At 38.9% G+C, this 23,115-nt stretch overlaps 1 protein-coding gene across 2 annotated transcripts; it reads right to left on the bottom strand.

Moving 5' to 3' along the window:
* Window positions 1-539: 539 nt before the first annotated feature.
* LOC121700423 (zinc finger protein 501-like) lies at window positions 540-14,554 on the bottom strand. Of its 2 annotated transcripts, none has more exons than XM_042083360.1 (4): window positions 5,738-6,884; window positions 2,946-3,074; window positions 2,643-2,759; window positions 540-1,533 (listed from the first exon to the last, which is right to left on the bottom strand). In XM_042083360.1, the coding sequence occupies exons 1-4, from the start codon at window positions 5,967-5,969 to the stop codon at window positions 614-616; spliced, it is 1,398 nt and encodes a 465-aa protein (XP_041939294.1). In that variant the 5' UTR covers window positions 5,970-6,884; the 3' UTR covers window positions 540-613. The 2 variants fall into 2 exon arrangements, with proteins under 2 accessions (XP_041939294.1, XP_041939295.1); XM_042083361.1 differs by lacking the exons at window positions 540-1,533; window positions 2,643-2,759; window positions 2,946-3,074; window positions 5,738-6,884 and adding exons at window positions 11,075-12,078; window positions 13,133-13,252; window positions 13,504-13,632; window positions 14,500-14,554.
* Window positions 14,555-23,115: the final 8,561 nt, after the last annotated feature.

Raw genomic sequence — 23,115 nt, 5'->3', positions numbered from 1 at the left:
ATAAAGTGTTGAAAATAAAGTCCTCTGCAATGTCTGCAGCAAGGAATTTGCATATCACCGGAGTTCATCAACTATAGTCGCACATCAATGCAAAGAAATAAGTGTTGACATTGAGGGGAGTGTTAATTAATTTTCATTGTGTCCCCTAGGTTATATCTGTGGCCTGAAATGCCTTGTATGTGGAAAAAAACCTTATTCCCGAAGCACTTTTGAATTTATTTCCTCAGCATATTAGGTCATATCATAGATTATTATGGCAATTATTTGAACAGTGAAAATAATAAGAGTTTTTGAACTTTAATGTCACTAATGTTGATTATTCAATGATAAATATTTTAAATACTTTCACAGCAAAAATATATATATTACAGAGTATGTAATTAATTAGATTATTTTTTTTAATCGATTGACAGCCCTAATTTTAATATTAACATGCAGGTGCAGACACCTCAGAGACAGCATCAGACTGATCCACTTGAAAGGTGACACCTGAGTGAATGTCTTTCCAAACTGAGAACACAGATATGGTCTCTCCTCTAAATGGATCCTCTGATGTACCTGGAAATTACATCATTTAATAATATTTAATTACAAAAGACTTTCTAGCGAAGGACTACCGTGTATGGATTCTCTGGTGTGCCTTGAGAATACCCGACCGAGCAAAAGTCTTTCCACAATCTGAACAGGGATATGGCTTTTCTCCAGTATGCGTCATCAGGTGTGCCTTGAGAATATCCAACAGAGTAAAAGTTTTTCCACACTCTGAACAGCGATGAGACTTTGCCCCAGTATGGATTTTCTGGTGTGTCTTTAAAGTAGACAACTGAACAAAAGTCTTATCACACTCTGAACACTGATATGGCCTTTCTCCAGTATGTATTCTCTGATGGACAGTGAGCTCTCTGTTGGTTCTGAAACTCTTCCCACATGCAGTACACCGATATGACTTTTCCCCAGTATGGATCATCAGATGTGTCTTGAGACTACCTGCATTGGTAAAAGTCTTTCCACACACTAAACAGTGATATGGCTTTTCTCCAGTATGCATCCTCTGGTGTCTCTTGAGATTACCCACCTGAGTGAAAGTCTTTCCACAATCTGAACAGTGATGAGACTTGTCCCCAGTGTGGATTTTCTGGTGTGTCTTGAAATTAGACAACTGAGCAAAAGTCTTATCACACACTGAACACTGATATGGCCTTTCTCCAGTGTGTGTTCTCTGATGGAAAGTGAGCTCTATGTTGGTTCTGAAACTCTTTCCACATCTAGTACACTGATATGGCTTTTCCCCAGTATGGATCCTCAGATGTGTCTTGAGGTTACCTGCTTGAGCAAAAGTCTTTCCACACTCTGAACAGTGATATGGCCTTTCTCCAGTATGTATTCTCTGATGTACAGTGAGGTTTCTGCTGGTTTTGAAACCCTTCCCACATGTAGAACACTGATATGGCTTTTGTCCACTATGTGTTGTTTGATGTGGGTTAAGATCTGACCCCCTCTTGAAACTCTTCCCATTTGCGATCCTTTCAACAACTGTAATACAAGAAAATGATTAAAACATATAATCTCTCTTCCTCCTCCTACAGCAATGAAAATGTTATCTTTCTCCATTTAGGGATTTATAGTAAAAGTGTCTAGCTATAAATGGCATGTGAATGTCAACACAGGCACAGATACATGAAGTCAAGAGCAAGGGACCATCTGTTAAAGATGGTAAAATGCATCCTATGATTTAAACATTCTCATAAAATATTATATAAAGAACTCCTCACACCCCTCCATGTTTTAAGGCATTTATTTTTAGAATCAAACTTGTAAGAGAGGAGTCATCAATTGCTACAATACTGAATGGCTGTAACCCTATTACCTCAACCTATTCTTGCACTGACATAGTTTTTTATATTACCTTGTCTACATTATACTTTACTCTCTTAACTTATATTTACCATTTCTGCTGTAAGTGCATGTTGTGTGTGATGTCTGTATGCTACTGAGACCTTGAATTTCCCCTTGGGGATAAATAAAGTATCACACCCCTACATGTTTTCTAATGCAAGTCATCATGGTCATTTTCTCTTTAAGACACATTGTATTAAGATTAGTTTTCTTCTTTTGGCAAGTAGACCTATAATTTTGTTTATATTATAGTTTCTATTCTATTCTATTAAGAGGGGTCATGTATTGTCCACCAGTCAATACTGGAAAATAAGTCCTGGCCATATTGCAGGATGTGACTGTCCTGTGTGTGTAGGCTACAGCCAGTAACTTTGTATACGGCAGTCTGAAGAGATCCGAGGCACATTGATCACATGATCAAAACTGATCACAACCAAACCCGTCAACATTGATCTGGGAAAATAAGAGAGACTTGGCCACAGGACACCAATGCGAAACAGAGTTGATATGGCAAGCCGGTCTAACATGACCGTCTCAAGTAACCTAATATTCTCACAGTCGATAAGTAGCCATATTCCACACGCCAACACAAAAAAACAATTTTCCAGCCGTGATTTTGACGGGCTCGAAACAACTAACCAACAATAATCCCACAGATCAACAGATCATCCAACCATGAACCTATATGGGTAATTGTTACTTGCAGTGTGTGTGAGAGAGTGTGTGTGTGTTTGTGTGTTTCTTACTGGTCTCAGGCTGTTCTGCATCTCCATTGGTCTGCATGTTCTTGTCTCGCTGTCCTTGTGGTCTACAGCAATCCAGCACCACTGATAGCCTCTTCATCTGGGCCAGAGATGCGGGCTCTGTAGGGAACGGGTCAGTTTAGGAGCTGTTTATCATATACTTGTGTACAGTGTGCAAATGTTGGAGCATAGACAGTGTATTGCTGGGCATCTACCGTAAAACTTTAAAAAATAGCCTTTATTTTCCCAAGTGTGTGTGTGTGTGTGTGTGTGTGTGTGTGTGTGTGTGTGTTTCTAGTTTCTTACTGGTCTTGGGCTGTTCTGAATCATCTCCGTCGGTCTGCTCCTGCATGTCCGTCCCTCGCGGTCCTTGTGGTCTACAGCAGTCCACCAGCACCACTGAGAGCCTCTTCATCTGGGCCAGAGACTGGGGGTCTGTAGGGGACAGGTCAGTTTTGAATTTGACTACAGCGCAGATGTTGGAACATAAATTGTATGTTGGAGCATAAACACTGAAAAAACTGCTTGTATTAATCTAACATTGATACAAACATTAAGCTAGTATTGTTTTTAATATAAAAAAACCTTACCAAGAGCTTTCTCATGAAATCATTTGAAACTAAGAGTTATTTTAAGACATCTTAGCCAAACGTGCTTAACACACTGGCAGGCAAATGTGCTCGTTTTGTTGATAAGTCTGTCTATTTTTATATTACATTTCAAATGCATGGTTGCTAACAGCGGGGCATGGATACATGAAGTCAAGGACAGGAGACAACAAGTGCAACAGACAGCAAATAACATGCAATGATTTTGTAAACCACATTTTTTTCGATCTGGATGATGAATGATCCAATCATGACCAACTTTTCATACATGACATTACCTACGATTACACTCAGTAGGATAAATATCACAACTGGTGCTGCGCAGCGCCAATAGCTTATGACTTGGTGGACTGAACACCGTTTTTCCCGGTGGTTTTTTTGCATTTTGTTGTGCGTAGTGCCGGTGTCATTCATTTATTTTACATGTCTTACAACATAAATAAATGCATTCATAGTCTAGTGAAGTCAGATATGAGCATACAAAGACACTTAGAACTCATGTTAAGCCTAAGTATCGACTGTTACTAACAAATAGCAATATTGTGGCGACGGAATAGCCTAGAACTTGGGTAGGCTACGCCTAGCCTTAATGTCAATCACGGACTAAAAATGAAGTTTATTAATTTTACAGTTGACTAGTGATGTTACGGTTGATACCGAGGCTCCGAAGCGTGTGTCGAGAACGTCAAGCCATTCCCAGCAAAGCCCCGTATCGAGGCTTGAGTTGTATTGGTAATTTGACGTCAGGCGTGACGTTCGAGGCCTCGTTTGGCTCCACTGCTTCGAGTTGTGGTTCACTTTAGGCAGGACGCTTTGACTATTAAGATGACCCATACTCGGATACGTAGCCTACTCGCGGGTCGTTGGTTGTAGGCCTATATTTCACTGCTCTCTGTTAATTTAAAATACTACCCAGTTACCAAAGCACTTTCACTGCCCTCTGTTCTTCAAACATACTCAGTTACAAAAGCACTTTGCTCTATTCTGTGTCATTTTACCCAACGTCAGCATACAATTTAATATAGATTTTTTTCTCTGGAAGAAGGCAGATTGTAGGATAGGACACTGGGTAAGGCGTTGGACTAGAAATTGCGCATCCTGGGGTCAATCCTTCCTCGAGATTATATATTTTCGCGGATCACCTTCTACTTCATTTGTTACAAAAAGAGAAAATATTTCACTACAATGAAGTCACTCTTTGGGACACTGGGCAAGGCGTTAGGTTAGGGATCTTGCCACCTGGGTTCAATCCTTTTCTCAATTTTCACAGATCGCCTATAGCTACTACTTTAATTGTTAGGCTACAAAGAGAGGAAATATTTCAACATGGGAATCGGTTGTATTCCCCAATATCTGTACTTATGAATGTATCAAGCATTTGCAGACCAAATTGCGCTTTTTGTATTGCTCTTGTGTGTGGAATTTTTATGTGTTGTATTTTTATTGACCAGTAGGTGTCCTAGGGTGCATTCGAAGCCTCGAGAAATAAACCACTTTTCAACACATTTGGCTGGAAAGCTTCAAGGGTTCAAGAAGCTTCACCTCGCCATCACTACAGTTGACAGTTCACTATAAGTCCACACAAACAATTCTGGTTTCCTTGCACTAGCCATTTTCGTTGTAGCCTACTCTGTCTGTTTGTACGGCCTACACAGCGCGAAAGCTCTGGTCAATTTCTGTAACAAACAGTGCTACCTATAGGGCTGGGATATGAAATAACGTGTTGAGTCGTGTTGAGATGGGTACGTGTGGACTAGGCCTTAGTGTCTTGGCAGGGATTGGCAGATTTCCTTTGAAAATGGTATTGGAGACTATTAGCAGTGAGGTCACTTTTGAAGAATTTTTGGGGGACTTGGATACTTTTTTTATGGAATTTGTGACTATCTTGCCATCCCCATACTGTGCAATCATGCGTGTCACATTTCCAGTTGATTAGAACCTTAATCATTGTTTTAACTGTAAATATAGGCATTTTCAACAATGTAGATTGTATAGACATTCCCGGATTCCCTGACTTAAAAATGTCAACACACTTTATTTTTATTTAAATTTAGTCTATTCTCTTGTCTTTCTGATGTTGAAAAAGGACTAGAGGATTTAGCCTCGGTCACTTTATTTTCAATCCTTAGTGAAAAAGAAAGTCATGAACTACTTCTGAAAGTTTACAGAGTCTCTGATTAACTTAAGTTAAATAAATTAGATTTCCTATCTAATTTCTTAAATAAGTAAGGAAAATGATTCTGTTAGGTTTTGTATAAAAGACGTTATATACAAATAGACAATAATTGTGAGCAACGTGTTTTTCACGTGTTTTTTTTCTCAGAATAATTTTCCTCCCCTTAAACTACTGGGTGGATTTTTCCTCATTGTTTTCATTGTGAGAGTTCAAAACAAATCACTAAAACATTATTTTTTATACCTATTTTTAGTCAACTTTACCAAAGGTGCAAATAATTCTGGAGGCTACTGTACAACATTTATGCATCTTACTTGTAGTAGAGGAGTCATCATGGCCATGATCTCCAGAATCAGAATTGTTTTCCTCGATCATTTCCACTGGTGTGAATTCCTCTTCTCTGCAGGTAGATGATGTTTGTGTCTCAGTCCTACAACAAGGTTCCAATACAGTCTTATCTTCCAATGTACTGGCCAAAATATGTTTGTGGAGGAAATAGTCAAACTCATCTTCTTTGATCTCCTTCACTGGTAGTGGTTCTGTCATTTCAGACTTCTGCTGTGCCAAAGAAATCTTCTCAATCTTCCCTTCAGTTTAAAGAAATGTATATAACCAAAGAACAGTCTGTCCTTATGATAACATGATACACCTGCAGAGTGTTGGCATCCTGGAGTCCATTTTACCCAATCAGCTGCAAGAATACAGTATTTGCATTACAAATTATGATTATTTAGGTTATTGGTTAGACAAGTATGATGGTACTCAGGTGGGCACGTCCATGGATTAACCTGCTCAAAGTACACAAAGGAGGGTAAATGGGAGTGTGATGAGGTGTGAATTGATTGATGGTGTTACAAACGCTCTCTAATACCTTCCAAGAGAGAGGGCTACAAGACGCATCAAAAGGTGTGGGGAGGCTATTTCATTTAGGCTATACTACGCTGGCAAGCAATGCAGTGGACATGAGTTAAATGACAAAAGGTAAACATGGATCGTTCACGCTATAATCCCAGGACGTTGTATCAAATAAAGGTACAAGGATCCAAACACTTGTGTTAAGGTTTATATAATCGCTGTTCTGGTGAGTTAACAAGCTAGGCGCGCTCCATTCATTCATTCCCCAAAACAAATTGCGCACGTCAAATTGAGCCTTCAAACCAAATTTCCCCGAAACAACCCACAAAACAATTACAAAGAAATCGCTCAACAATTCAGGACACTGAGATAACTAAATGTCCGATCAATGCAAATAATATAATGTCCTTTTTAGGTAGTGGCAGCTCTTCTGGGAACGCAAAAGGGACTCGGCGGCGGCGGTCCTGTTTAAAAAAAACCGCGTTTCACCAGCCTTTCCTGTGTTGGCAATTGTCCATCCAGATTAGAAATCCCCAAATATAACGGGAAAATGCAAAATGACCAAAAGATATCTTTGGTCCTAGAAAAGAGGGTAATATAGTGCGACAAAACTCCACACTGGCGTAGTCCAAATTGACAAACAATAGGCCTACCTGTTTGCGCTGCCCCTACTTAACCTTCTTCTTCTTGATGTATTGGCGGTTGGCATCTATTACTTGTGCATTACCGCCACCACTGGACTGGCGTGTGGAGAGGGTCATTCACACTAAGAACGATAACGATAACGATAACCATAACGATAAAAGCGTCCACACTGAACAACGATAAACAAATTGTCTCTCCTTGTGTTAACGAATGCTAAAATTTGATGGGTTCTGATTGGCTAATAGCTTTTTAGTTCTTAAAATCGCTCTGAAAGTGATCCCCAACGATATCGTTCTTCATGTCGTTATAGTTTATGTGTGAACGTAGTAATTCATATACTGCTCAAAAAATTAAGGGAACACACTGGATCGGTAGGCTACTCTGACACTGTTTGGTTCTGAGCAAGTAAACACTTGAGGCAAGTGTTTTATTGTGCAAGAACTGACAGACATTCTGTGAATGTAGTTTAATATATCTATCTATCTAAGAATGGAGAAAGGGGTGGAAGGTTTTAAAAAAAATAGATATCTAAAAAAAATAGATATCTGTCTATCTAAGAATGGAGAAAAGGGTGGACGGTTTTAAAAAAAAATGTGTTTTAACAATTGTGGAAAACTATAAGTGTTCCCTTAATGTTTTGAGCAGTGTATTAACGAGAACAATATGTGTTTAGTTATCGTTATTGTTGTCATTCTTGGTGTGAATGACCCTCTCAGAGTTACTGACTATTCTATTCTTTCACACAAACTTACATCACAGACCACTTGGAGTTGGAGGTGCAAAAAATATCATATTTTTGGTTGATTTGACCATCAGATAACTTCGAAAACAAGCACTTTACTTTGGGTAGACAATAGAAATCACTTAAAGGAGTGATTAACGTCAAAAAATCTACACTGGAGTAACTCAACATTGACACCTCCGATATGTTTGTGTTCTAAATACTTCAAATAGCCCCATATAGTTACCAAATTGATAGGAGCTAGAAGTGAACACACATGGACAGATATAAAAACTGCTTGCACATTCAACCTCCAACAGCATGGCACACCTGGTTACCTCCTAAAAAAAAATACCCTTATGTTTGTGTGAAAGAATACTGCTTTATAAAACAAACAAAACAAAATAAAGTTTGGGGGCAGTTCCAGTGTTATGGATGTGACAGTTGGACAATTGGTAATCAAAATGCCTTAGAGCATGGACGAGATTAGTATCAGTGAATTAATTTGCATAACTTTCAATGTAACCTCTGTCCTCTGAATACTGTCAAGTCCTCAAATTTCATATAATCATTTACATCCTAAGATGCCATTTTATCAGCGTTATGGATACACTTTTATGAGAGATTACAGGTTTTCTTCAAACTCAGGTTTTCTGAGGAAACTGCCGAAACTGTGATATATGTAGCATGAATGAGACTTGAATGAACACAAAAGCTTTTGAAACTATGCATAATGTCTGTAATGCATTATGTTGGGAAAACTGGCGTTATGGACGTGACGTTTTCGTGTTATGGATATGACGTGTCTGAACTAGTCCTCCACAAACTACATAACACACTTACTTAAGTAGTGAATTTTGATATGACACAATTTAGATAGTAATTATGAAAAACTAGCAATTAAATTATTGCATCCTCAGTGCCCACTAAGATCCACAGGAAGAATCTGGACAAGTAATTTAAAATTTGCAGTAGGCCCTATAATGTAATTTTTTGACTTGCATAATCTAGCCTTGAATATCCTGGACATTATGCTCTTGATCGGGACTCCATTGTTGCTGTTATGACGCAACCACCACTATGATCAGCTTTGTTGACTTTGTTACTAGGCTAAATCTAACTAAGTTAGTAGACCAGTAGGCTATGCAAGATATGTCTATGAGGCCGCGTGGTGGTGCATTATGATATGCATAATGCAATTACGCAGTAAGTTAGCCTACTATGTATATTTGTAATATTGGCCATGTATATTGTTTTAGTAGTGGTCAGCTGCAGGACTGTTTTGACTGTACAGACTGGAAGAAGCCACAGGTGACCTGGATGAATTTACTGACACTGTGACATCCTACAGTACATTACTGTAGTTTTTGTGAAGTGTTTAGTGTAAGACTTTCCGCATCTTCAATAACAATAAACCATGGTTCTCTGCAAGTCTGAGCCAACTCCGCAGGCCAGCAAGGCTTACAGCAACGGCGACAGGACTCTGTACAAAACACTCAGAAACACATTGACCAAGGAGATCAGAGCAGTTAAAAGGAGCAGTCTAAGTTGAAAACTGGTTTTCAGCCAACGACTCTGCAGGACAGTGTGGAGAGGTTTTCAAGACATCACTTCAAGACATCACATCAGCCTTGCTGATGACCTGAATGCCTTCTGCTGCAGGTTTGAGAGGGAAACACTCACACCCCTCCCCCACTCCAGACCACCTGGCAAATCTGATACCGCATGGCACAGTCCACCTTACCATGATCATAGAATTCATAGTTTACCCACCCCTTATTTCACCACTACCCCCCTGAGTTCTCACACTGAACAAGTCAATCAACACTGTTTTAATCATCTACCTCATGTGTACTTCAACCTTACAGTTACAATAGTATTATTAATACATGATCATTTCACTGAACTGACTTGCACTATATTTATTTTTAATCTTAAACCTCAGTCTATACCAGTGTTTCTCAAACTTTTTCAGACGAAGGACCACTTAACCAATAAAAAAGAAACGCACGGACCACCTAAAAAAAAGATTAGACCTACTTCAACAGTATATAAGCCTACACAATAGGCCTACTCACTGAACCACCTTGCTTATTGTCTTGGCTCCTTGCTTATTGTGTCAGAGGACTCTTATGATTTAAACTGGCATATCTTACATAGACAGTGTTGCAGAACTGTTTGGATTTACATACAAGTTGGTTCAATATTGCAAACAACTCATCTATATTATATTTTACCACGTCTGCTCACGGACCACTTAGGATAGCTTGCGGACCACCAGTGATCCCCGGACCACACTTTGAGAAACACTGGTCTATACTGATATTGCACTATCCCCACCCTTTCAACTGGATATTGCATCTTGCTTGTGTCTGTTGAGGGGCCCACGACCATGGCACCCTTGACAGGGATAACAAGGAAGCGATCATCCTAAGATGTACTTAAAAACAAGTACTTCAGTAGTTTTACTTAAGTAGACATCTGACTGTTGTACTTTTACTTGAGTAAAATTTAGCAAAGGGTATCTGTACTTTTACTCAAGTAATGAAGCTGGTGTACTCTGTCCGCCTCTGCTTTTCAGTTTCCCCATACGTGTTCAAGTTTCAAGGTAATAGGCCTACTTGTTCTCTTTGTGACACCCTTTTGGGAAACGTTGGTATTGAGATGAACAGTCAACTTGAATGCAAAAGTTTTAAACAAATATGTGCAGCATGCTAATGATGCTAAGTGGATTTAATAGTAATTTAGCTAGTCGTCTTCTATGCGTCCTTGCTTTCACGATTGTGAATGTTTTATTTAAGTTGCGCGTGTTCATTGACCAGGAGAGGGAGGGAGTGAGAGGGAGGGAGCGCGAGAGAGAGCGAGGCAAGGGGAGGGGGCTTACTTACTGTTTGGTAAAGTTGAACACATAGTCTACAATGAAAGCAACGAGAGGTATGAAATTAATATTTATTTATTTTTGGACAACGTAGGCTACCGGTAAGTAAAGCGGGAGATGTGTGCTTATGCGGCCGGTAAGTTGCAAAGCACTGTGTGAAACACTAGAAAGGGTGTGTCGTGGTTCTGCCTTTTTACACCGCGACACAGTTTTGTGGATATGAGTGTTGTGATTTCGGTTTCGAATTGCATATCGTTACAGCCCTAATGTGTACATTTAGTGACTGCACTAATCTCAATACAGTACAGGGAAAGATTCATATCTACATAAGAATTGACCAGCAAACATTTTAATATTAACATGCAGGTGCAGACACCTCAGAGACAGCATCAGACTGATCCACTGGTCTCTCTTGAGAGGTGACACCTGAGTAAATGTCTTTCCAAACTGAGAACAAAGATATGGTCTCTCCCCTAAATGGATCCTCTGATGTACCTGCAAATGGCACATCATTTAATGATATTTAATAACAAAAGACGTTCTACTGAAGGACTATCGAGTATGGATTCTCTGGTGTCTCTTGAGATGAGCTAACTGAGTAAAAGTCTTTCCACAATCTGAACAGTGATATGGCTTTTCCCCAGTATGGATTTTCTGATGTGTCTTGAGGTTACTTGCATGAATAAAAGTCTTTCCATACTCTGAACAGTGATGAGACTTTTCCTCTTCTACCCCAGTATGGATCTTCTGGTGTGATTTGAGGTAACTAGCCGAAGTAAAAGTCTTATCACAATCTGTACACTGATATGGCTTTTCTCCAGTATGTGTTCTCAGATGCCGGATAAGAGCAGCGTTGGTTATGAAACTCTTCCCACATGTAGCACAATGATATGACTTTTCACCAGTATGGATTTTCTGGTGTACATTGAGTTTACCTGCATGATTAAAAATCTTTCCACACCCTGAACACTTATATAGCTTTTCTCCAGTATGCATTCTCTGATGGAGAGTAAGCTGTGAGCTTGATCTAAAACTCTTTCCACACTCCGCACACAGATATGGCTTTCCCCCAATATGTGTTCTCTGATGCACAGTAAGAGCTGAGCTTGATCTGAAATACTTCCCACATGTAGCACACCGATATGGCTTTTCCCCAGTATGGATCATCAGATGTGTCTTGAGACCACCTACATGAGTAAAAGTCTTTCCACAATCTGAACAGTGATATGGCCTTACTCCAGTATGTGTCCTTTGATGGAGAGTGAGGCTATGAAGGGCTCTGAAATACTTCCCACACTGATATGGCTTTTGTCCAGTATGGATCATCAGATGTGTCTTGAGGTTACCTGCTTGAGTGAAAGTCCTTCCACACTCTGAACAGTGATATGGCCTTTCTCCAGTATGTATTCTCTGATGTACAGTGAGGTTTCTGCTGGTTTTGAAACCTTTCCCACATGTAGTACACCGATATGGCTTTTGTCCACTATGTGTTGTCTGATGTGGGTTAAGATCTGACCCCCTCTTGAAACTCTTCCCATTTGCGATCCTTTCAACAACTGTAATATAAGAAAATGATTAAAACATATCTCTTCCTCCTCCTACAGCAATGAAAATGTTATCTTTCTCCATTTAGGGATTTATAGTAAAAGTGTCTAGCTAGAAATGGCATGTGAATGTCAACACAGGCACAGATACATGAAGTCAAGAGCAGAGGACCTTGTGTTAAAGATGGTAAAATGCATCCTATGATTTAAACATTCTCATAAAATATTATATAAAGAACTCCTCACACCCCTCCATGTTTTAAGACATTTATTTTTAGAATCAAACTTGTAAGAGAGGAGTCATCAATTGCTACAATACTGAATGGCTGTAACCCTATTACCTCGACCTATTCTTGCACTGACATAGTTTTTTATATTACCATGTCTACATTATACTTTACTCTCTTAACTTATATTTACCATTTCTGCTGTAAGTGCATGGTGTGTGTGTTGTCTGTATGCTATTGAGACCTTGAATTTCCCCTTGGGGATCAATAAAGTATCTATCTATCTATCTATCTATCTATCATGATCATATTCTCTTTAAGACACATTGTGTTAAGATTCTTTTTTTTCTTTTGGCAAGTATCCCTATAATAAGAGGGGTCATGTATTGTTCACCATTCAGTACTGGAAAGTAAGTCCCGGCCATATTGCAGGATGTGACTGTCCTGTGTGTGTAGGCTACAGTCAGTAACTTTGTATACGGCAGTCTGAAGAGATCTGAGGCACATTGATCACATGATCAAAACTGATCACAACCAAACCAGTCAACATTGATCTGGGAAAATAAGGGAATTGGCCACAGGACACCAATGCGAAACAGAGTTGATATGGCAAGCCGGTCTAACATGACCGTCTCAAGTAACCTAATATTCTCACAGTCGATAAGTAGCCATATTCCACACGCCAACACAAAAACAATTTTCCAGCCATGATTCTGTCGGACTCAAAACAACTAATCAACAATAATCCCACAGATCAACCAACTATGAATGTATATGGGTAATTGTTACTTGCAGTGTGTGTGAGAGTGTGTGTGTTTGTGTGTTTGTGTGTTTCTTACTGGTCTCAGGCTGTTCTGCATCTCCATTGGTCTGCATGCTCTTGTCTCGCTGTCCTTGTGGTCTACAGCAGTCCACCAGCACCACTGAGAGCCTCTTCATCTGGGCCAGCGACACTGGCTCTATAGGGAACGGGTCAGTTTAGGAGCTGTTTATCATATACTTGTGTACAGTGTGCAAATGTTGGAGCATAGACAGTGTATTGCAGAGCATCTACCGTAAAACTTTAAAAAATTCATAGCTTTTATTTTCCCAAGTAAATTACTATAGTTCTTAGCTTTCTCTGGGTTCCGCCCAATTGACACAGTCAAGGACTGGTGTGTGTGTGTGTGTGTGTGTGTGTGTGTGTGTGTGTGTGTTTCTAGTTTCTTACTGGTCTCGGGCTGTTCTGCATCATCTCCGTCGGTCTGCTCCTGCATGTCCGTCCCTCGCGGTCCTTGTGGTCTACAGCAGTCCACCAGCACCACTGAGAGCCTCTTCATCTGGGCCAGAGACTGGGGGTCTGTAGGGGACAGGACAGTTTTGAATTTGACTACAGCGCAGATGTTGGAACAGAAATTGTATGTTGGAGTACACTGGAGCATAAACACTGCAAAAACTGCTTGTATTAATCAAACATTGATACAAACATTAAGCTGGTATTGTTTTTAACATAAAAAAAAAACCTTACCAAGAGCTTTATCATGAAATAATTTGAAACTAATAAGAGTTTGACTTATTTTAAGACATCTTAGCCGAACAAATGTGCTTAACACACTGGCAGGCAAATGTGCTTGTTTTCTTGATAAGTCTTTCTATTTTTATATTACATTTTAAATGCATGGTTGCTAACAGTGGGGCATGGATACATGAAATCAAGGACAGGAGACAACAAGTGCAACAGACAGCAAATAGCATGCAATGATTTAAGTATTCCCACAAAATCTAATATGAACAATGCTAATAACTAAGAACCCCTCCAGGTTTTCCTAATACAGTACCCTCCAGAATTATTGGCACCTCTGCTAAAGTTTACTAAAAACCGGTATAAAAAATAATATGTTGGTGATTTATTGTAATTTCACAATGGAAAAAATGAGGACAACCCCAGCCTTTAAGGGAAGCAAATCTATTTTGATAAAAAGTAAAATCTCATGAAGAAATAAATATTTTTAACGAAAACACGTCACTCACCATTATTGGCACCACTGCTTTACCTACCTTCTTAAGCCTCCCTTTGCCAATAAAACAGCTTGTAATATTCTCCTAGGACACCCCATAACAATGGAGAATACAAAGCAACGGATTTAAGACCATTCGTCTTTACAAAATCTCCCCAGATCGTCCAGATTCCTAGGTTCACACTTGTGCAATCTCCTCTTTGACTCACCCCACTGTTTTTTATGGAGTTTAGATCAGGGGACTGAGATGGCAATGGCCAAAGCTTGATTTTGTGTTCAGTAAACCACATTTTTTCGATCTGGATGATGAATGATTCAATCATGACCAACTTTTAGTGTCTTGGCAGGGATTGGCATATTTCCTTTAAAAATTGTATTGGAGACTATTAGCAGTGAGGTCACTTTTGAATATTTTTTTTTTTTTTGGGGGGGGGGGCTTGGTGACTATCTTCCATAATGTGCAAGCATGTTTGTCACATTTCCAGTTGATTAGAACCTTAATCATTGTTTTAACTGTAAATATAGGCATTTTCAACTAAGTAGATTTTATAGACATTCCCTGACTTAAAAATGTCAACACTTAACACACTTTCTTTTTATTTAAATTTAGTCTATTCTCTTGTCTTTCTGATGTTGAAAAAGGAGAAGAGCATTTAGCCTCTGTGTCACTTTATTTTCAATCCTTAGTGAAAAAGAAAGTCATGACTTTTGAAAGTTTACAGACAGTCTGATTAAGTTAAAGTAAGTTAACTTAAGTCTAAGTTAAATAAATTAGATTTCCTATCTAATTTCAACTTAAATAAGTAAGGAAATGCTTCTGTTAGGTTTTATATATAAGCTGTTATATATATATATATATATATATATATATATATATATATATATATATATATATATATATATATATATCCTGAATTTCCCCTCGGGGATCAATAAAGTATCTATCTATCTATCTATCTATATACAAATAGCCAATAATTGTGAGCAACGTGTTTTCGTAAAAAAATATATATATTTCTTTATGACATTTTTCCCTCAGAATCATTTTGCTTCCCTTAAACTACTGGGTGGATTTTTCCTCATTGTTTTCATTGTGAGAGTTCAAAACAAATCACTAAAACATTATGTTGTATACCTCTCTTTAGTCAACTTTACCAAAGGTGCAAATAATTCTGGAGGCTACTGTACAACATTTAAGCATCTTACTTGTAGTAGAGGAGTCATAATGGCCATGTTCTCCAGAATCAGAATTGTTTTCCTCTATAATTTCCACTGGTGTGAATTCCTCTTCTCTGCAGGTAGATGATGTTTGTGTCTCAGTCCTACAGCAAGGTTCCAATACAGTCTTATCTTCCAATGTACTGGCCAAAATATGTTTATGGAGGAAATAGTCAAACTCCTCTTCTTTGATCTCCTTCACTGGTATTGGTTCTGTCATTTCAGACTTCTGCTGTGCCAAAGAAATCCTCTCAAACTTCACTTTAAAGAAATTTATGTATATAACCAAAGAACAGTAGCTGTCCTTATGATAACATACATCTACAGAGTGTAGGCTACTTACAAAGAATCCCTGTGACAACCACTCTCTGCTACAAGACTTTTATCTGACCTGTTGGCATCCTGGAGTCCATTTTACCCAATCAGCTGCAAGAATACACAGCTACACAAAGGAGGGTAAATGGGAGTGTGAGGAGGTGTGAACTGATTGCTGATGGTGTTACAAACGCTCTCTAATACCTTCCAAAAGAAGGGGCTACAAGACACATCAAAAGGTGTGGGGAGGCTAGCAATGTTGGCAAGCAATGTAGTGGACATGAGTTAAATGACAAAAAGTAAACATGGATCGTTCACACAATAATCCCAGGATGTTGTGTCAAATAAAGGCAAAAGGATCCAAACACTTGTGTTAAACCTCAGTGGTTTATATACCCACAAAATAATTACAAAAATCGCTCAACAATTCAAGACACCGAGATAACTGATGTCTGAGTAATGCAAATAATATAATGTCCTTTTAGGTAGTGGCAGCTCTTCTGGGAACGCAAAAAGGACTCGGCGGTCCTGTTTAAAAAAAAACGCGTTTCACCAGCCTGTCCTGTGTTGGCAAATTGTCCATCCAGATTAGAAATCCCCAAATATAACTTATAATGCAAAATGGCCTAAATATATCCTTGGTCCTAGAAAAGAGGGTAATCCATAATATAGTGCGACAAAACTCCACACTGGCGTAGTCCAACTTGACAAAGGCCTACCTGTTTGCGCTGCCCCTACCAGAGAATGTCTAATAGGAAGAGAATTGGCACTGTCTGGTTACTTCCGGTTTCTGGACTGGTTGCAGTTCCTCCTCAGATTCCACTTGAGGGCACTCGCAGGCGAGTGCAGAATGCATTGAGGTCTATGGAGCTTTACCCCTCAATATCCACTTTTCTCTGGATATAATTATGACCGCCGCGCAGCGACGGTCATAATTATTTTTTTTTTCTTTTTCGCATGCCCAAATTTCCGTCAATGATTCCACTGAAAGACCGGGGGTACACGAAACTTGGTGGGCATGTAACCCCACATGGATAGCATGGAACCATCGTTTTTCGTTTTGATCTGTAGCCCCCCCGCTCTCGAAAACCGTGGGGTTTAGGAGGACCTTTTTTTTTTTGTATGTTGATCTCAAGGGGCCATGTCTACCCATTCCATAACCACTCATTTCATGTATAGCGCCACCTAGTAAAACACAAAAAAGTAAAAATGAGGTGTTGTAATTGAAGGTATCTGTGACCTAACATAGTCAAAACTGCACGAAATTGGAAGTGTAGGATCATTATGACACCCTCTGTATGCACGCCAAGTTTTGTGGAATTCCGTTCATGGGGGGCCACACAATAAATTAATTTATGTTACTATACACCAACTGGCCTGTAGGTGGCCGGAGACAGTTTTCTGTGAATGTCTCGAGAACCGTAGGGCCTAGGAGGTCCACCTTTTTTATGTATGTTGGTCTTAAGGGGGCATGTCAACCCATCCCATTACCACTTATTTCATGTATAGCGCCACCTAGTTAAAAATTAAAAAGCAAAAAATTAGGTGTTTTCATCACAATATCTCTGGCTGACAAGGTCAAAACTGCACGAAATTAAAAGTGTAGGATCATTATGACACCCTCCGAATGCATGCCAAGTTTTGTGTACTTTCGTTCATGGGGGGCCTTACAATAAAATAATTTATGTGTAAATTTAGTGATGTACACCAACAAGGATTCCCGGGACACTGAAAGACCGGGGTACACGAAACTTGGTGGGCATGTACCCCCACATGGATAGCATGGAACCGTCATTTTTCGCTTTGATCTGTAGCCCCCCTGCTGGACTGGACTCCCCAAAAGGAGGGTAGGGCAGACACAGTTCTCTGTGAATATCTGTGAATACAGAATAACTGTAGGGCCTAGGATGACCATTTTTTCCGTATGTTTGCCTCCAGGGGTCATGTTAACCCATTTCATGTGCACACATGTGCACAAACAGATACACACACACACACACATACATTCACAGTATTTATACGTATGACACATACTCACACAGTAGACATATGTACGCTTGCATGCACAGGCACATACGCAGGCACACACACACACACACACACACACACACTCACACACACACATAACATAAACATAACACAAACAATCAAGAATTTCTTAGAATTATGAACAGGCAAGATGGAGGTGGGGTTGTATAAAAATCAATTTTACATGTGAAATCTATGAACTAATCATGTTTTGGTACTTGTTGTCTAGCAGATACCAGTGAGAATTGAGTGTGGATAATGCAATTTAGTGAGACAGTGAGAATCATATAGGCCTTTCAGCGTGATTTCTTTTTGTGGAAAAAATGTGCTGGACTGGGCGGCGGTCATATTTTGTACCGCTCTGTGGTACATCTAGTTTTTTTAGTAGTAATTTGAATGTTGCATTCGCTAGGAGAGGCAAAGAAAATACACACTGTTGATTGTTATATTTTTTGAAGTCACGTAAGTCTTCTAAAAAGCCTTTCAAATATGTCAATGACGTCATTCATTAGCACAATGCTAGCGTGATATGGGCAACAGCGACCCAACCTGTAAGAAATGAAAAGGACATAAGTACTTGTTCATTCAACTTTAGATCTAAAATCTATATTGAACTTGCATAAACTACAATAAAATCTACGATTCTTCCACGACAAGCAGGTGAAAGAGATACATTTAGCCATCTAGCTCCATAGACCCCCATTCAACCTGCACTCGCCCGCGATCACCCCCAGTGGAACTCTAATGGAACTGCAACCAATGTCGATACAATGAGGCTTAATAGGAAGTGCCAAGGCTCTCCGTAGACGGGCTCTTCCCCTACTTAACCTTCTTCTTCTTGATTTATTGGCGGTTGGCATCTATTTCTTGTGCATTACCGCCACCACTGGACTGGCGTGTGGAATAGAGGGTCATTCACACCAAGAACGATAACGATAACCATAACGATAAAAGCGTCCACACTGAACAACGATAAACTCTCCTTGTGTTAATAAATATGACGGCTAAAATGTTATGGGTTCTGATTGCCTAATAGCCTTTTTAGTTCTCAAAATCGCTCTGGAAGTGATCCCCAACGATATCGTTCTTCGTGTCGGTTATAGTTTATGTGTGAATGTCATTCTGCTCAAAAAATAACACTTCAATCACACTGGATTGGTTCTCTGACACTGTTTGGTTCTGAGCACAAGTAAAGCTTTTGGCGAGTGTTTTATTTTGCAAGAACTGTCAGACATTCTGTGAATGTAGTTTGAGAATGGAGAAAAGGATGGAAGGTTCCAAAAAATGTGTTTTAAGTGTTCCCTTAATTTTTTGAGCAGTGTATTAAGGAGAACAATATTTGGGTAACACTTTACTTGACGGGTGAGTTCATAACACATAGCACCTGTCATAAACTGCACAAGGCATTCATGACTGTTTCATGAGACATGACTCAACATTTATACCAAACCTTTCATGAATGTGGAAGACAGAACGACAACAACTTGTCAAAATAAAAGTCCAACAATGCAAAGCGGCATTGCCGTTTTTGTTCCAAACCTCTACCTGATCACGTCCCATCTGAGTCAGTGGGCTACTCCAGTGCCAAAAAGACAGAACATGGTCAAGCAAATAATTTTTGTTTCATAAAAATGTATTTGTTTTATGATGTAATCATATCAGGGAGGCCAACATTTCGTTGCTTCTGAAAAAAGGAAAACAACCAGAGCAGTGTGCCTCCTACAGGCCAATATCTTTATTAAATGTAGATTTAAAGATTCTTTCTAAAATATTGGCTACACGATTAGAAGGCTTACTCCCTGTGCTCATTCATGAAGACCAAACTGGCTTTATTAAAGGCCGTAATTCATGCAATAACATGCGTAGATTGCTGAACACTATTCAAAAGTTCCATCAACAGTCAATGGATGGTGTGGTCGTCTCTCTGGATGCAGAGAAGGCGTTCGACCGTGTCGAATGGCCCTTTCTTTTTTATGTGTTAGACAAGTTTGGCTTAGGTGAAAAATGTATCAGTTGGGTTCGATTACTTGACAATAATCCTCTCTCCTCTGTTCTAACTAATGGATTACGATCTCCTAATTTTTGCATACAGAGAGGCACCAGACAGGGCTGCCCCCTTTCCCCTCTTTTGTTCGCTCTTGTTATAGCACCCTTGGCAGAGGCAATCAGGAAAAATGAGGACATCTGTGGTCTACCAATAATCAATAGACAGCATAAGATAACCCTTTATGCAGATTATGTCCTGGTCTTTATGACTAAGCCTGAGGTGTCTATCCCTAATCTCATTGACACTATTAGTAAATTCAGTGCCTTCTCAGGATATAAAATAAACTTTGACAAATCAGAAGCAATGCCCCTGGGTAGTCTGAAGTATCAACCTAAAACTGCATGTCCATTCCCCTTCAGGTGGTCCCCATCTGGCTTTGTTTATTTAGGGATATAAATAACCCCAGATTTTGATAAAATATATAAAACTAATTTCACCCCTTTGTTTGAACGCATTAGATTGGATCTGGAGAGATGGAATACACTACCCATCTCTTGGCTGGGACGTGTGGCTCTCCTGAAAATGAATGTTTTGCCTAGATTGCTTTACCCTGTTCAGATGATTCCAGTTCTTTTGTCTCATAAAACCCTTAAAAGCTTGAACAGTTGGTTTAGCTCCTTCATATGGGCAAAGAAGCCCCGCCTCAGCTTAGCAACCATGTGCCTTCCATCGTCAGAGGGTGGTCTTGACCTCCCCGATATTAGTGCACACCTCCGCTTTATCACTGACTGGATACGCAAAGATCTTTGTCCATATGGTTGGATATAGAAAGTTCTATGTCCAAACTACCTCTTGCAAACCTTTTATTTTTAAGAAAACCTTTAGTTAATGCATGTCATAATCCAATTACAGTCTATACCAGTGGTTTTCAAAGAGGGGGCCGTGAGGGGGTGCCAGGGGGGCCTCGGCAAGTTGGAAGGAAAAATAAAAGCAACATTTGAAAAATTGAAAATATACTATTACTATGAGGGTTGTTATATAATGCCATTTTAATAATTTGTCGCATATATGAACATCTGAACATTATATTTTCCATGATAATGACTGGGAATAATAGTAGAGTGATAGCTCTCATATAGCAGAAAGCCCCAAATGCAATTTTTACACACTGTATGGTCCATCGCGAAGTGCTTGTGGCTAAAATAATTATTAGGATTAGCTTAATGTACCTAGCCAGAACCTAGTGGTATTTGGGGGGCCTTGTCGTGGAAAAGTTTAGGAACCCCTGGTCTATACTGTCAAGGCCTGGAAGGTAATTAGAAGATTGGAGGGTAGACATAAATCCACTTCTGTTTTTACACCAATATGTGATAACTTAGATTTTTTGCCAGGAATAACAGATCCTGGTTTTCAGATCTGGAATATTTGTTGGAGACACATTGATGTCCTTTAGTCAGTTAAGTGAAAAGTATGATATTCCTAAACAGGATTTTTTCCGATACCTTCAACTAAGAGATTTCATAAAAAAAAAGATACAACAATTCTTACTGACCAAAGCAGTTCATGCAAAGAGCGTCAGCTCTTTTCACTTTAAACAGGCCACTCCATAGGTTACTTTTATAGACTGCTTAAAGAATATGTCACTACCGGCACTTTACACGTAAAAGGTAAATGGGAAGGAGAACTCGGCGTGGATGAGGAGTGGGATGAGGCATGGAATAATGCAAGGACCTTGAGGATCTGCAACAGTTAAATTAAACATTTTGCACAGAGCTCATATATCCCCCTCCCAGCGTCATAAGTTCAGTGCTGACCTTTCCCCCCTCTGTCCTAAGTGTAAAATACAGATAGGGAGTCTCACCCATTGCCTGTGGTCATGTGGGCAAGATATAAACAGGATTTTATCCATGTCACTGCAATGTGATCCTCTTTACATGTTACTTGGGATAACAAACTGTTTTATTAATGATAAATACAAAGAGAAATTATATAAAATGTTAACTTTCTGTGCTAGGAAATGCATCTTATTAAATTGGATAACTGACAAACCCCCCTCTAGAACACAGTGGCATAAAGTTGTAATAGAATATATATCACTGGATTATCTGACATGTAAATTGCATGGTAAAGATAACATTTTTCGCAGAACATGGGAACCTTTCATGTCCTTTATGGGGTTAAATATTGAAACCATACTAATAAGAGGATTCATGTAAAACTGGATAGGACCTTTATTTATTGTATTTCATTTCCAATCTCATGTTAATTTATCTTGTCATTCTATGTCGTCATATAATTAATGAGCAAAGTCTGTTGTTGTATGTTGTTTGTTTTGTGTTGTTAAAACCAATAAACATAATGTTAAAAAAAACAAAAATAATAAATAAAGACGGCATCATTTCAAAAGTTTTTTATTGTCGGCACTAATCTCAATACAGTGCATGGAAAGATTCATAACTACATAAGAATTGACCAGCAAACATTTTAATTAGGGCTGTCAAAATAACTGATTAAATTCGATTAATTAATTTGAGAAAAAATAACTGATTCAAAAAATTAGTGCAGATTAATCGATTCCGTATGACCTTTGACCCCGAGCCGTTCTAGTCAGTAAAATTAGAGAGTAAAATGAAGGAGAGAGAAGAAAACGTGCGGCCTGGATCATTGATTGGAACATTTACTTTTAAAAAAATGGCCTGATGGTGTTGATAAAAAATAAAGTGTTGAAAATAAAGTCCTCTGCAATGTCTGCAGCAAGGAATTTGCATATCACCGGAGTTCATCAACTATAGTCGCACATCAATGCAAAGAAATAAGTGTTGACATTGAGGGGAGTGTTAATTAATTTTCATTGTGTCCCCTAGGTTATATCTGTGGCCTGAAATGCCTTGTATGTGGAAAAAAACCTTATTCCCGAAGCACTTTTGAATTTATTTCCTCAGCATATTAGGTCATATCATAGATTATTATGGCAATTATTTGAACAGTGAAAATAATAAGAGTTTTTGAACTTTAATGTCACTAATGTTGATTATTCAATGATAAATATTTTAAATACTTTCACAGCAAAAATATATATATGTGATTAATTTAGATTAATTAATCACAGAGTATGTAATTAATTAGATTATTTTTTTTAATCGATTGACAGCCCTAATTTTAATATTAACATGCAGGTGCAGACACCTCAGAGACAGCATCAGACTGATCCACTTGAAAGGTGACACCTGAGTGAATGTCTTTCCAAACTGAGAACACAGATATGGTCTCTCCTCTA

Source organism: Alosa sapidissima, chromosome 24 (assembly GCF_018492685.1).
Source record: "Alosa sapidissima isolate fAloSap1 chromosome 24, fAloSap1.pri, whole genome shotgun sequence".
Taxonomy (NCBI): Eukaryota; Metazoa; Chordata; class Actinopteri; order Clupeiformes; family Clupeidae; genus Alosa; species Alosa sapidissima.
The sequence above is the reverse complement of the archived record's forward strand: the minus strand, read 5'-3'. Positions and strand labels throughout refer to the sequence as shown.

Excerpts from the sequence above, each read along its gene's own strand:
- LOC121700423 (XM_042083360.1), bottom strand. The coding sequence starts at position 5,969 with ATGACAGAACCACTACCAGTGAAGGAGATCAAAGAAGATGAGTTTGAC. Across the intron at positions 3,075-5,737 it reads TGATGACTCCTCTACTACAA|ACCCCCAGTCTCTGGCCCAG; the intron begins GTAAGATGCATA and ends TGTCCCCTACAG. Across the intron at positions 1,534-2,642 it reads TGCAGAACAGCCTGAGACCA|TTGTTGAAAGGATCGCAAAT; the intron begins GTAAGAAACACA and ends CTTGTATTACAG.